Source organism: Gossypium hirsutum, chromosome D06 (assembly GCF_007990345.1).
Source record: "Gossypium hirsutum isolate 1008001.06 chromosome D06, Gossypium_hirsutum_v2.1, whole genome shotgun sequence".
Taxonomy (NCBI): Eukaryota; Viridiplantae; Streptophyta; class Magnoliopsida; order Malvales; family Malvaceae; genus Gossypium; species Gossypium hirsutum.
In genome coordinates this window covers 5,518,291-5,534,135 of record NC_053442.1, presented here as the reverse complement: position 1 = coordinate 5,534,135, position 15,845 = coordinate 5,518,291, and the positions used below count along the sequence as shown (strand labels likewise).

Genomic DNA, 15,845 nt, shown 5'->3' with positions numbered 1-15,845 from the left:
TGCAAACCACAATAATAATTAATTTGTATTTGAATTCTATTGATGGTATATCAAATACTAACCAAAACAATTAGATACGCAGGTTAAGAGAAATGAACCATGTAACATTCCTCAATATCAATAGGGTTCTAGGGCAGCACTTTCTAGCCATTCTATCCATCATACAGACATTATGAACTCTAATCTACCCTCTCTATGGAGCAAACCAAATTCCCCTAGCTAAACAGACCATAAGTGCATTGAAGCTATGCTAAACAAGATCCGAAAAGAAGAGACTGTTATGAACCAACCAGGTAGCTTCTAATTTATGAACTCGCCCATATCCAATTCGGGGGCATTGAGTATACCGAACTTATATTATTAAGGCAGAGTACCCTTTATTCACATTACGATACCAATGCAGTTAAGTCATGACAGAGTATCACCTTCTAAAAAACATACAAGTATTTACAATCAAAGTTTTCATGCAATAATTGTATCACCAAATGCTGTAAGCTTTAATTATCCTGCTTCACAAATTAGACCTCATCACCTATTCTTTCTTGCCCTGAATCCTATAACTGCCTGCTATAACCTATGCTAGCACCAATCAACCCAACCCTGCTAATCTAACCGCATTTATCTACTGCCTATTTCTGTGTTTGCATGGACAACTTCATACTTTAGCTGAACAAGAATTTGAAATGAGATCTGTTTTCAAGTATGGACTAAGAAAACTATATCGATTGCACGCAGAATTAGAATTGAATCCAGAGGAAAGTTTCATAAGAAATTCCTTAGTATGCATCAAGATTATTCTTTTATTATTCTTTTATTTAGTATAAAAGCTAGTCATGAAAACCCTAAATACAATATGAAAAAACCACAATATACATGAACATGGCAATCAAATGCTAAATCCATAAAACAGTAACAAAAAAGAGTTCATCGAACAATATGGCAATAATAAATTGATCCAGGTAGTCTAAGCATCAACAAAGGGGAAAGAGTAAAATGATTTAATACATTGTCGACACTGTAACCGGAAGCCTAGAAAGTACCTGTTTTTCCAATAGGACTTATTTTACTTTCTCTTGAAGAAACAGGCATTTAAGACCGGGAACTCGAGAGGCAGAGCATCTATGCAGTATCACCTACTGAAATCAATGTTTCATGGTCATTCCTTGAAACTAACTTAATATTGGGAGTTATCAAACACCCAAGGTTCATGTAAGAAAAGCTCCCGTCCATTCATTTGCACGGTTCCGGCTGCTATATCTTCAGCACGCTTTCTAGCTGCCTCAGCTTTCTTAGCTGATGTATCTGCATCCTGCAAAATGACATGAATTGTAACATGAAAAAAAAAAACCTAAACTGAGTTCGAACAACCGATATGAAAAGTGAAGTAATTGAACAAAAATTAAGAAAACTGGACAATTTAGTTTCTTTTTAGGACTCTGCTGCCCCAAAAATTTTAATATAATATAAAATCGAAATTATCCAATGCTTAGTTCCATTAGTTTTGGGGCATAAACTGGAAATTAAATTCAACACATAATAAGAAAGTGGAAAATACGTAAAACCCTAATTGGCATTAAATCATTAGAAAGAAAAATTAAAGATTAAATACAGGAAAAATAGAGACAGAGAGGGAAAAGAAGGAGATACCTTTTGGCGCTTCCAAGCGAGGAATTGGGATTCAGTAATTGGATTATTGGTTGGTTGTTCGTTCTCTTGCTTTCTCTGGTCTTCTTCCGCTCCCATTTTCCTTTTTCCTTTCTCTTTCCCCAAACGGAACCCAAAAAATTCGTTTAATTTACCCTGGTCTGGTGTTAAACGCCACCGTTCAGCATAAACATAACAACGTGCTTTCCTTTGTACTTAATAATTTTTAGTATGGATTACAAGTATAATTATATCTATAAATTCAATAATTAAATTATTAAAATATTAATCGTAGAAATAGATATGAACATTTGTAAACTTACTTTAATTTTACATCGATTTAAATGCATCATTCTCTTATTTTATTATCATTTAACTTTACATATTACGCACATATATATTATACTGTTAATGAATTTGAATATCATTTAAATGTATGTTTTTAACTTCACAACATCGTGCTTAAAATAAATAGTTTATTTTTTCGAAACCATTTCAATTTTTTTCAAAAGTAATTTCCAACTTCAATGATAAATTAGTCATTAGTAGAAATGAAAACGAAACGAGACGAGGCAAGGCCATTTTTTTTATTTCTATCTAAAGTTTTTAAAATTTTAAAAATGCAAGTAATTGAGAATTTTAAAATTTTAAAAAGTTTAAAAAGGGGTGCAAATCAAATTCTATATTCAAAATTTAATTTAAAGAGGTTATTTTGAAAAAAAAATTATTTCATTTAACTACCTTTAATTCAACCATAAAATAAAAATTTCAAATTGTGTTGAATGAATCTTAGCTCAATTGGTATTGATATTATTATCATTGTAGGAGGATGTATTGATTTTTAATTAATTTGTTTGAATAAATATTTAAAAAAATATACGCAATTGGTATTAGGTTTTATTTTACTTTTTCAAAATAATTATTTTTCCACAGAGAAGATGTAGCTCTACTAATATGCCTGGTTAATTCGTTTTCCAAAATTACTCGGTGCATTCCTAAAAAATAAGGATACGATAGGAACCAAATGAGTAATATGGTTAGAAAATCAATTCCACAAACTCTTTACAAAATGGGATTGCAGATGAGAACTTACATCTTCTAACTCTAGGAAAGTCTAGAAACAAAGTTCATTGCATATCCCCAATTGTTAGAACTTATAGTTAAAAGTCAAGTATTTTGGCATGCCTATACAAAAGCGATATGTGTGGCTTTTAAAGCTACTACTACCCAAATAATTGGACGAAATCCCAGCCGCAGCGTAAAATCTTAGCCTCTACATGATTCACTTGAAAGATTTTTATCAGTAAAATTTTATAAAACTTTTTTAGAGAGAACCAATTTTGTTGCTAGTTTTAATTTTGGTAACCCTAAAGTTGGGATTAATCCTTCCATTTATTCAAAACTGTTTCGAATGGAAATTTAAACCTTAGAGAAATATTACAATTTATTGCCGAAAATGTGATATACTCCTTTCCATTTCAAAATAAAAATTAATATTTATTTATCAAATTTTATTAAATATACTTTTTAATAAAATTCAATAAAATAAATTTATCGCATTGTGTGAAATATATTTCACATTATTTTAATCCAACCCTCTGCATCTGTACACATATCAGGTTTAATTTTAGTATTGTCAAATAAAATTATTTATTATAACTTTTCTATAATCAATTTACCTTTTGTGACATGTTAAACATAATCCTAACTTTAATTTACATTTTGACCGTACCACTAGACCCTATTCATGGGTTGAGCCACCCGGCTCGGCCCGGAGGCCCGTCTGAAAAGTGGGAGGGTTTGAGTAAAAATATAGGCCTAAAAAATAGGTTTTGGCAAAAAAATAATGCCCGTTTAAAAAATAGGCTAGGCCTTATGTGAGACATGCCTGGCCCGAATTCACAAAAAAGATAAAAAAGTTTGCTACTTTTTTGCTATTTTATTTGCTATTTTCTCCCTATTTTGCTACCATTTTACTATTTGTTACTATTTTGTCGTTATTGTTTGGATATTTTATAACACTTGTTTTATTGTTAATTATGTTATTACTTTCTTTTTAGGTTGCATCTAACTTAAAGTTATTTAAGTATACATATTTTTTAAAATTTATTTTTAATTTGGAGGGAAATGTTTATTTAAATATTTTTATTATTTTTGATGTATTTTATATATTTAAAAATAATATAAAAATTTAATAAGGGTGGGCCGGACTAGGCCCGGGTTTTAGCATTTTTATCCGGTCTGGGCTTGGGCAAAAGTTTAGGCCCATTTTTCAGGCAGGGACGGCCTAGCAAAGGGGCCTAAGATTTTGGTTGGGCCCGACCCGGCCCATGAACACCTCTAGTCCCAACAAAAGGGTGTGATCCTATGGAATCTTAGAACATTGGCAGAAGCATTAAAATAATTCTAATGTTACAAACATATAATGACATTTAGCAATGCATCACTACTACCCAAGTTATAGGAAGTCGTGGTTCGACAGGGTCTTCTAAGATAACATTATTATGTATTATATCTCTTTGCCATTTATATCTAGATTAAACACAAGTCATGGAATAGTCACACTTGTATAGTCCAATATCTTGTTTCTTGATCCTTAAGTAGATTAAGATAAACAAATAGTGTAATATCTCATATCAACTAATTTGAGCATGATCATGCATTTCTAGCCTCACTAGATCAAGAGGTTAGAGATATTTCTCCCATTATGTAGGAGAGACAAATCCTATCTTAATCACTCACATCCTACTATATATATTGTGACACACACAACATTAGTCTTTATAGTACAACCTTTTACGGAAGATGTTTGACTGTGTCAAAGCATAGGACTCACGATATTAGAATATTGACAATCTCAAGTTTAAGGATCATACATATAGCTATAACCATAAGAAATGTTGTGACTATTACATAATAATCCAAGAAACATTTTCATGGTGGGTCAGTCCAATATGTTGTTCTCTAAAATATATTTATGCATTGACTTTGACATCCCTATGTCAATGACAATACTTTGTAATTAATCAACTACATATCAGTCTCAATGCATTATTTTTATCCAAGCCCACAATAATACTTATGACTTAATTATTAAACAATTTATTTAATAAAAACAAATAGAAACTGAAATAATAATGACAATGCCTTTTATAAATAAACTAAGTGAACAAGTATGTGATTAAATCATCTTATGATTGGTCTTTGGGCATATTTCAACAGTAACAAATCAAAAGTAATTTAAATACTTTAGATTTGTATAGGTTCTATACTGAGAGATTTAGCACTTATTTGTTCAGTAAAGAACTTGTAATTAAGAGTGCATTAAGTGTGAAAATAAGTGAGTTACTAGGTTTTTAGCATAAGTTTTCAGGGAGAAAACTTAAAGGAGAGAGACTTAGATTTTAAATGCAAAAGTGATGTTGTTAATTTGGTGAGTGTTAGAACTTGTAATTACTTAGTGTACAATGCGTTAAGATAATGGACTATCTCTTTAGACAAGACCCTATAGACATAAGGAAATCAAACTGCATAAACATATCGTTGTGTTCATCTTTATTCTTTAACAATTCCTGAAACAGTTGGCACTACTTTTAGCACCATTTCTAGCACTGCTTAATTTTCTTCTAAATATCGTTCTCAATTCTTTCACACACTTTTTTTCTCTTATTAGAAGTAAAAATATAAGCATATATTATAAGAGGCATCACATTGTAAATATTTTATAATTGTATGTTACATTTAATATATTCACATGTAGACCGATAATTCAAACCATACAACATAGTAGAACGATGCATCAATCTGCACGCATATGAAAAGATAAATTGCTTGATTATTTGTATTTAATTAATACAAAAATTATAGGAACGAATTTAAATGTATTAATTTTTTTTTTTTGCATTTAGTGTGCATGTTGCTTCTAGATAATGTGATTACATCTATACAATCGACGGAACAAATGTGCACGACCATGTCTTTAGAATGTGCCTACATCTTATATGCTTCTCCATTGTCAAGAAGCATCATAAAGACAAAGTTTTATGAAAGTCCAGTATGGTCAGAGACATTCCATCGAATTAAATTAATCCTGATACTATTTAAAATTTTGATTTGTGTTCCAAGATCAAGCACAATTAGGTGATTACTTATAACCAAATTATCATGCATTGGGCTACATGCCTTTAGCATATATCAACCAAGGTACATTACTTGTGGACGATAATTTGTCGCCGTTCATGCCTTAGTACTAATGGTTTAAGACCTACATTCAATCAGCCAAGATAGCATCCTCAATTTCCAACTAGATGGGTAGAACCAATTTGTAGAAAGAGAAATATGTGAGCTTGTTTTGATTTAACATGCTACCAAACTCGACAAACGAAAAGAATCTGCGAAAACATGTGGAAGCTGCTTAAGCTTTCTCAATCTCCCAAAGTTATCAAACTTCCCAAGTTGTCCAATCTCTCAAAGCGGCCAAACTTGCCCAACCAATGGAGAACTTGTCGGTTCTTTAAATGCAACTCCTTCTCTGACACAACCACTTATGCTAGATATGATAAATTTCGACCTTGACATTGCACAAAAGTTTATGAGTCTACTGAACTTGTCTAGACCTGTAGTCCCTTCAAATGCTCCTAACTCATTTAAGGCTTAAGATTTGATGCATCCACTAGATGACAAGTAATTGATAACGTGCTTAATTGATATTTTTTACTATTTATTTTAATTAATGTTGGACATGAGTTATGCTAGTTTTGGCACTTTCTTGATAATTTCTTTTTGTAAGTACAATATTGTCCAGTGTGCAGAAAACAAGTTGAATTGTAGGCTACAATAAAGATTTTGCATGAGAATTATAGTGCCTAGATTTTTGGATTCTATTAATAATTATTTTATTTGCAACAATATTTCTTTAAAGAATTAATTAGGACTAGACTTATCTTAAGGGGCAAGTAAAGACCCATATATTTTATTTTAGGATTTATTAATTTTTAGATTATTATTGTTGTTCCAATATTGTATTGCTAAAAACACACCTTTTTATTTCTTAAAGAAAAAAAAATTAAGTTTTTACCCTAAATTATATCTCATATATATACACACTATAGCCAAGAGGATAAAGAAAAAGGGAATAAATAATCATGTTCACATTACAATTTTTTTTACACTTGACACTCTCTATTTGAAGTACTTATTTACAATTTGGATAAATTATTCCTGGGTAAATTACACCAACAATCATTCCACTTTGATGCAGCTGGCAAAACAATCATTCTGGTTTCAATTCAGTCACTTAACTTTCAAAAAATAACAAAACAGTCGCTAACGTGAAAAGTGACAAATTAGTCACAGGCTTAACGGAACAGCTGACATGGTCAATTAACTAGCTAATATGGCTAGTTAACTTGCCATGTTGGAAACCCAATTAACCCAATTAGCTAACGTGGCAGATTGACGTGGAGTTTACCCAAAATTTACCCAAAATCAAGACCCAAAATGGGAAAAAAATTGGGAAATTTTCTTTTGTTAGTGACAAAGCAAGCAAAACACAATCCCTAACAGAACCTGGAAAAATTCTTTCTTTGGTAGTGAAAATTGAAAATCGATGGTGAAAACGTTGAGGCTAGCATTGAAACAGTTGCTTGGGCTAATGTCAAGGGAGATCCAATCATAGCCCGTTTATCAACACCAATTTGGTCGGAGCTTCTGCTTGTGGTGATGCTATGAAGCTTCAAATCAAAATTGACAACAAAAAAAAAAACAAAAACAGCAAATAGAAAGCATCCAAAATCAAACCAACAAAAAAAGAACAAGAATCCTAAATTGTCCTGCATCAAAAGAGAGAGCTAAAAAAACTAAAAAAACAAAAGAGAAGATAATAAAAAGAGAAGAAACCCACATCCATTTTGGGTTTTGTAACAGTCCGATTTCGACCCTAATCAGAACAATGGTTTCGAGACCACAAATCTGAGTCAAAAAATTATTAAATATTATTATCCAAAAAAATTTATTAAATATTATTATCTGTGTTTATATTGTGTGAATTGATATCTATGAAATTTTTGTGATTTAATTTTTACCGTTTGAGTGTCCGATTTAATAAAAGGACTTAATCGTGTAAAAAGTAAAAATTACTAACTATTTGTTAAAATGCTAAATTGATTTGTTCTTTTAGTGGGAGGTATTTATGTTGATATTATACCATTGAAATATTGGATGGACATAAAACCAACGGTTAGTGGATTTTAAATGGAAATAAAAAGGTTAATTTAGTAATTATATTAATTATGATAATATAATAAAACATTAAACATAAAATACATGCATGTTCATCTTTGGGATAGCCGAAACTAGCTAAAGAAAAGAAAAAGAAAAAGAAAGCCACATTCGGCCATAGCTAAGTTTGATTAAGGTATGTAACTAGCTCAGTTTTTGATAATTTTTATGTTTTTGAGATCGTTGCTTCGAATATTAGCTAGCTCATGCTTTAATTTTTGATTTTGATGAATATTTTGAGTTAAAAAATTGATGAATTTATGAGCTTTGTGATGTTAGATGATAGATTATGAAAGATATGTTTTGGATTAATATGTTTTGTATTGGAAATTTTGATGATTTTGAGTAATTAGGGCTAAATGGTAAAAATAATAAATTGAGGGACTAAAATGTGAAATAAATGAAATATATGGACTTTTATAATCATGGGTAAAATTCAGCCCAAGCATGGGACCTTGAAATTTTGCATATTTTGTGTTTTATGCAATAGGGACTAAATTGTAAAAAGTGTAAAATGTCAGGGGCAAAATGGTGATTTTCCCATTTATGTGTTTTCAGACTAAATTGAATAAAATGGTGTTTAAATAAGTTTAATTTGAATATGTTTAGATCAAGAACCAAAGAAAACAAATTTGGATCGGGGGAAAACAAAAATAATTGAATAGTCGTTTATTCCGTCCGTCGATATCCGAGGTAAGTTTATAAGCAAATAAATGCTATTAATTTTGAATATATATATGAATTTTATATGCTGATTTGAATTTTATGAATATATATAAGTGTTGGCCAAATGTTTATAAGCTTGGGAGCTATGTTTACGAGATTGATTCGATCGAGTTACGATGTTCGAAAGTCCCGTACGAACCTTAGGAATAGCTAGAATACATATGTCATGACATAGGATTCCGTTATGTGTTATCGTGTAATACAATGTCTGAGACGTTGGCATCAACTTGTGTTTACGTGTAAGACCCTGTTTGGGACAGTGGCATCGTTATGAGATTAAATGTAAGACCATGTCTGAGACGTTGGCATTGTACGATATGTTCGACTATCCAAGTATCCTTTTTAATTCTGAATGGTTTAACGGGCAATGATATAGTTAAGATTGAGCGTAAAATCGAGTTAGAAAGGCTTAGGTATGTATTCATACTAAATTATGAAAATAAGGTAAGTTGAATGTTTAAATTGATGATATGATGCTATTTGTTAATGTGAACTATGTGTATATATATATGTGAGAGTAGGTATATTTGGCCTAATGATGTAGTTGTATTATTGAAAGTAAAGGTTAAATATACTAAGGTTCAATTGAGTATTCGGCCAAAGGAAAGTTATTACAAGTTATATATGCTTTGATATATAAGATGATATGTTGAATTGTGTATGAAATTATAATGGCTTATTACTACTTAACTAGCTTAAATTATGTAAATGATTAAATGTTTATTTGCTTATGACTTACTAAGCTATGATAGCTTACTGTGTGTATTTGCTTTTCGTTTTATAGATTTCGGGAGTTGGTTACGAGCTCGGGGATCGTCAGAGAAGTCTATCACACTATCGACTGTTTTCGGTATGTTATTAAATTTAAATTCGAACTTATGGCATGTATAGTCTAGTTAATATATTCAATTTTGGGGTATGTAAATATGAGCCATGCGAAAATGGCTTATTATTTTGTTAAGCTTAGTTTTTTTTATATATGCTACTAATCAAATGATAGATGTGTTTGGTTTTAATGATTCGGTCATGGCTTATTTACATGTGAAAAATGTTTGCTATGTTTTGTTAATAATGTGGTAAATGTTTTGATATATATATAAATTCGGTTATAGCATATAGGTGGAATGAATTTGATATGTATTGTTAATTATTGAAACTAATTAAGGCTTAAGTTCATTCAGAAAATACTATTATGTATTCATATAAGGTGATGTTTGATTATGTATTCGGCAATAAATTAATTAATAGATGTTAGTTAAGTTATAATACGTATTAGCTAGGTAATAGACATGTTATATATGCATGTGGCGTACTTGAAGCTAACTTATCTCATAATCGGTCATTTAATAAATCTTTCATATAACATTTATTTAACCTACCTTTAATAGATTACCAAACTCAACACCTAGACCGAATTAAAACATTACCTAAATCTTATGTAATAATTCATGTCAAATTTCAAATACTAGAATATCCAAAATCTCTATATTCGGTTAACAATTATACTTTTATACTAAATACATCAAATCCATTCCCTCAAATCAACCAAGAACACTCAGTATTATACACGTCCTATATCATATTTTGTACTTATCAAATTAAATTCAAAATCATAGCCGAATATTTTCATAAAAAATTGTTCACCATTTTTAAACCAAATGCCCATGCAAACTTATCATTCCAACCCGACAAAATTAACTATTTTTTTTTTACAATCAATACATGCTTCCATTCATTCATTTCATTACTAAACCAAATTATATAATCACTCACATATGCAAATCAAACATTTAATTAGTTGTGTGAATGAAATTTGGAATGATTTAAAGCATATGAAAGTGGTATGTTTTGATTCGATTAAGTTCATGGAAAAGGGTCAACTAGAGTTAAGAGGAAAAAAAAGAAAAAGAGAGGAGAAGAAGAGAAGAAAAAAAAGGACAGAGATTCAACGGATAGCAACGAACTGAGTGGTGGCTCCACCTTGGAGGAACAAAACGGTCGTAGCTAAGGTATGTTCATTTCTTATGTTCTTCTTTTTCTTTTCTACTGCCCACCTAGGGCTATGGGGCTATTTAAATTATAGCTAACCGTCCGTTAAATGCCATGTCACCTTTTTGTTACATTTGTAACAAAAAATGGTTAAAAGGACTATTTTGTTATTTTTTGAAAATTGGTGACTGAATTGAAACCAGAGTGATTGTTTTGCCAGCTACATCAAAGTTGAGTGACTATTGGTTAAATTTACCCATTATTCTTTTACTCATTGTCTTTTAATATTTTAAGTTACTACATGCATTTTGTTAACATTTTTTCTTAATTTTTTATACAAATATAATGTTGATTTTAAATAAATTATTTCTTTATTTTGAATTTTTCTGTTATTTTAATATTAAATATTTTAAAAATTAAATAGCATTAATATATCTTATTCTAAATTAGTTAAATATTTTTAATTATATTTTTAATTATATTTCCTTTTCAATATATTAATGATTTTTTGAAAAATTCATTAAAAATTATAAACAAAAACTAATATCATAAAAAAATTATAAAAATAATATACACAACAGATTCGACATCGCATGAGAATAAAAAGTAATATATAGTATATAGTAATATGCAAACTAATTTTTACCCATTAATTAAAATTAAAATTAATGTTTCACAAAAAAATTAAAAATTTGAACCAGTATTAATTAAGGTGTCTAAAATTAATGACTTGGATTTTCTTAACCATATATGTCTTCTTTTGTTTTTGGACATATTCATAATCAAATATGTGATTTTGGATTCATAACCATATATGTGATTTTGGACAACTTTGCTAATGATATTTCTATACATAGCCAATTAAACGTTACAAATTAAAAAAAAAAAGTTACCAAATAACTATTAAAAAAACAAGAGAGAATGATTGTGAAAACGAAAAAGAAATCGATTTATCTTCTATTAATATACCTTATTCTAAATTAGTTAAATATTTTTAAATATATTTTTTAATTACATTTCCTTTTCAATTTATTTCAAAAAATCATTAAAAGTTGTAAACAAAAATTAATATTATAAAAAAAAAGTTAGAAAAGTAATATATACAACTCATTTAGCGTGTCGCATGATAATACAAATTAATATATAGTATAAAGTAATATACCAACTAATTTTTACCCATTAATTAAAATTAAAATTAATATTTCACAAAACAATAAAAATTTGAACCAGTATTAATTGAGTTGTCTAAAATTAATGACCTAGATTTTCTTAACTATATATGTGTTTTTTTTTTTGGACATATTCATAACTAAATATGTGATTTTGGATTCATAACCATATATGTGATTTTTGGACAACTCAGCTAATAATATTTCTATACATAGCCAATTAAACGTTACAAACTAAACCAAGATAAGTATTAATCTTAAATCTTTGTTACTAGGTTTGAGTTTTTTATGATTTGTTTAATTTTAAGTTTAATTTGTCAAATACAATTTGATATATGTTGTTTAATTTAGGTTTTAGGATTAATTTGATGAAAATTAATTGCTAATATTATTAACTAAATTAATAATTTTCATCAAATCAACTTTAAAATCAGAATTAAACACTAAAATTAACACGGGTACCTTTAGGTACCAAAATATTTAACTTTGGTCAAATATAAGTACCACATTAGACCAAAAAATAACATAAGTACAAAATTTAAAACAAAAAGTGTCAAACTTAAGTACTAAATTATGCCTTAGGCCTTTTATGAATTACAAGTAATTCTACGAACCGCAATAATAATTAATTTGTGTTTTAACCCTATAAATTATATAAATTTTGCAATTCGTTTGCACAAACATGTGTACTTTTAAAAACTAACAATGAATGAATGACCATAATAATTTCTATTTTAATCCTATAAATTAAACAAATTATAAGATTGACATTTGTAAAACACCTGTAATATTAAGAACCGCATAAGAATAAATGAAGATGATGGTTTGTATTTGAACTCTAAAAATCAAATCAATTAAATCATCGATCTTCACAAACACGTGTAATATTGAGAACTACATATGAATAAATGAAGACAATAATTTATATTTGAATCTCGTAAATTAAATAAATTATAATATCGATATTAGCAAAACACATGTAATATTAAGAATTGCTTAAGAACAAATGAGGACTATGGTATGTATTTTAACAATAAAAATCAATTCAATTATAGGATCAATCTTCACAAGTATGTGTAACATTAAGAATTGCGTATGAATGAATGAATACAATAATTTATCTTTGAAGCCAATAAATTAAATAAATTATAAGATTTTTCTTTGCAAAACACGTGCAATATTAAGAACAGCATAAGATTTAATGAAGATCGATTTCTTATTTGAAAATCTAAGGTGATGTGTTTCACCTAAGTTACTCGCACGTATAAAATTAATACAATCATTACTTATATAACCAACAAACGTTAAATGCAATAATAAAACACATTGTACTTCTAAAAAGAAAACTCAAATTCAAACAATGGAGACGATATTATTAAAACACACAACAAATGTCTGTTAATACTATAATATAATCTTATCTTATCCAAATACTTAAAAAGAATAAAAAAATTGAGTGGACCCATGCAAAATTTAAAAAAAAAGGCAGGTAACATGTGAAACTTGCCATACATAGCAAACACCTAACAGGGCCCGATGTTTCATTTCTTCTATAAAAGCAAGGGTTTTTCTCCCAATATGCTTCACTCCACTACTCACACAAGCCTTAGCCTCTCTCTCTTCTCTTGTTTTTCATCCATGAGTGAGATACTAGCCAATAGCAAGGAGGAGAATTCTCCTCAAGAGCAGCAGCAACGCTCAAAAGCAAACAACATGCCTAGGGCTAACCTTAACGTGCTCCCTCCACACCCCTGGTTCCCCGTCAATAGGTATATTATATATATATACAGATCCTTTTTTCTTCATATATTCAACAAACAGAAGCAAGGAGATAATAACATTGTATTTATGCTTTTAAAAATATTAATATAACGTTGTGTAACCTCTTGGCTGTAGGCCTGGTGAAGTTATAGATATATTTTTGTTTTTATTTTTAAAGAAGCACTTTCAGTTCTACTTTGATTTTTTTTTTTCTTTTGCTATGGTGGTTTTATGATGAGAACAGCAAGGATGATAGTGATATTGGACTTGAAAGTGATGGATATTTTGAAGAACAAGATTCTGAAGACAAAAAAGAAGAGGTGGTGGATGATTTGTTGAATAATAAGCCTATCAATTCAATAATCATCTCTTTCCTATAAAAAATTTAAATAGATATTATTTTAACTATGATTTTGCATTGTGCCATTTACGTGAAACAGGAGATCAGGCAATTGGAATTTCAAGTCGCTTTAACTCAAGAACTTACCAATATGATGATTCGGTTTATCTCGCAACGCAACCAAATCTACTATTTACCCTTTATAAGATTAATATTTGATACATCGATGATTTCGACTACTAGTGAACTAAATGATAACACATCATCGAAAAATAAACTTAAAATTTTTGATAACATATTATTATCCGGTTCACTAGTGAGTAATTAAATATTAATCCTGATTGTAAATCTTAATTTAGTTTCAAGTTCTAACTATATATTTGTTTCCTTTTTCTTTTGGCTCATTATTTTTGCCACTTGTTACACCTCTCAACAGTAAGTTGCAGGTAATATATTTGTATCCAAATATTTTGTTGGCCAAAAAAGAAAAGAACGTTTTAACTAAAAATCCTTTTTGTTTATCTCAGGAGCTTCGACTTGAAGTCTTTCTAATTGGTCTAGAGAATGAAAACCTGAAGAAGAAACTTCGTCAGTTAGTCCTTTAACCCTAACCCTCTCTATATTACTGTACTCTCTACACTAGAGAGATCCAATCGCCACCCTTTGATACATATTTGCTTTCATTTGATTCTGTAATTGATTGATATTAACTGGTGATGCATGTTTGCCAATGATTGAAACAGGTTAACTCATAACTGGTTAAACCCATAATAGATAACAACTTGTGGAGCATGATGGGTGATTTGGAAGATGGACCCGAAGAGCACATTGATGTTCTGCTATAATAGTTCTAGCAATGGAATAAGGCTAACAAGTTGTTCCTTTTGTTTGGGGTTAATTAATGTTTATGTTTGGTTGGGTGTTTCTTTGGTGAGGTTTCTGATCATTTTGTCTTTGTTTTGCTTTGTTTCTGGTTCTAAAGTCTTTTGTATGTCGGCTTTGATCGGCTTTCATCATTTTGTCTTTATTTTGCTTTGTTTCTGGGTGTTAAAGTCTTTTGTAAGAGACTAATATTTATGAATAAAAAGTCGTTCATCGAGTCAATATTTCTATTGTTTTTCTAAGCCATATTTCAAAAACATGGTATGAATCTAAGAAAATAAACTAATTCATCTATCTTAAAGGGTATCATGGTTATTAAGCAATAATATAATCATATAAACCCATCGAAGGAAACCGATAATTATAAAATCTCACACTCCTATACGATATCGCATTATCCAACAAAAATTCAAGAATTATCCTTAAAATAAACAATTACAAGTTTGAAATAATATAATATAATAGAGTAAAAAATGTTTGGTAGAAACCGAAAAAGAAGCCTTCAATAATATAATCCTTCGTCAAGTTATGTTGTAACTTGTGCTGTAGCTTTTGATCATGTTTAGGTTTTAGGTTCTTTCTATTGAAGGCTTCTTTTTCAGTTTAAGATTTGCTATTAGGAAGATGAATGGGTCGATGATGACGAAACAGAAGACTGAGGGTGAATTTTGCAAGGTTGGAGGAGTAAAACTAGGAATCAAGGACATGTTTGGGGTCAAGCAAGGACTAAAGCAAGCAAGAACTAGATGACTCATAGAACGTGTAGAGATACCCTGATTCAGGGGGCCAAAAATGGGAGCCGCCAGTCCGATACTTTGGTTACCGACGGTTCGAAAGAGTTAAAGATGGAGACATGTGCCTTGGAGTTGGATGAAGATAGATATAATAATTGGTTTCCGAAATTGTTATGTTTGCAAGAGAAGGTTCATTCCATGAGGATTAGCTTATTCCTTGCGAACAAGGGTTGGTGTGCAAATCAAAATATTGTAGATTTTTTATAATGTTAAAAATCAATCACATAAATAAATGTGTTTTACTTTTAGTGTTTAGCATAA

General features: G+C 29.6%; 2 protein-coding genes across 2 annotated transcripts; one reads left to right on the top strand and one right to left on the bottom strand.

The window, feature by feature from the left end:
* Nucleotides 1-923: 923 nt before the first annotated feature.
* On the bottom strand, nucleotides 924-1,871 carry LOC107949193 (zinc finger CCCH domain-containing protein 15 homolog). Its single transcript, XM_041095138.1, has 2 exons — nucleotides 1,648-1,871; nucleotides 924-1,309 (listed from the first exon to the last, which is right to left on the bottom strand). The coding sequence occupies exons 1-2, from the start codon at nucleotides 1,741-1,743 to the stop codon at nucleotides 1,175-1,177; spliced, it is 231 nt and encodes a 76-aa protein (XP_040951072.1). The 5' UTR covers nucleotides 1,744-1,871; the 3' UTR covers nucleotides 924-1,174.
* Nucleotides 1,872-13,404: 11,533 nt separating this feature from the next.
* Nucleotides 13,405-15,012, top strand: LOC107949408 (uncharacterized). The gene is made up of 6 exons (XM_016884092.2): nucleotides 13,405-13,576; nucleotides 13,813-13,888; nucleotides 14,009-14,070; nucleotides 14,345-14,354; nucleotides 14,436-14,500; nucleotides 14,652-15,012. The coding sequence occupies exons 1-6, from the start codon at nucleotides 13,446-13,448 to the stop codon at nucleotides 14,677-14,679; spliced, it is 372 nt and encodes a 123-aa protein (XP_016739581.1). The 5' UTR covers nucleotides 13,405-13,445; the 3' UTR covers nucleotides 14,680-15,012.
* Nucleotides 15,013-15,845: the final 833 nt, after the last annotated feature.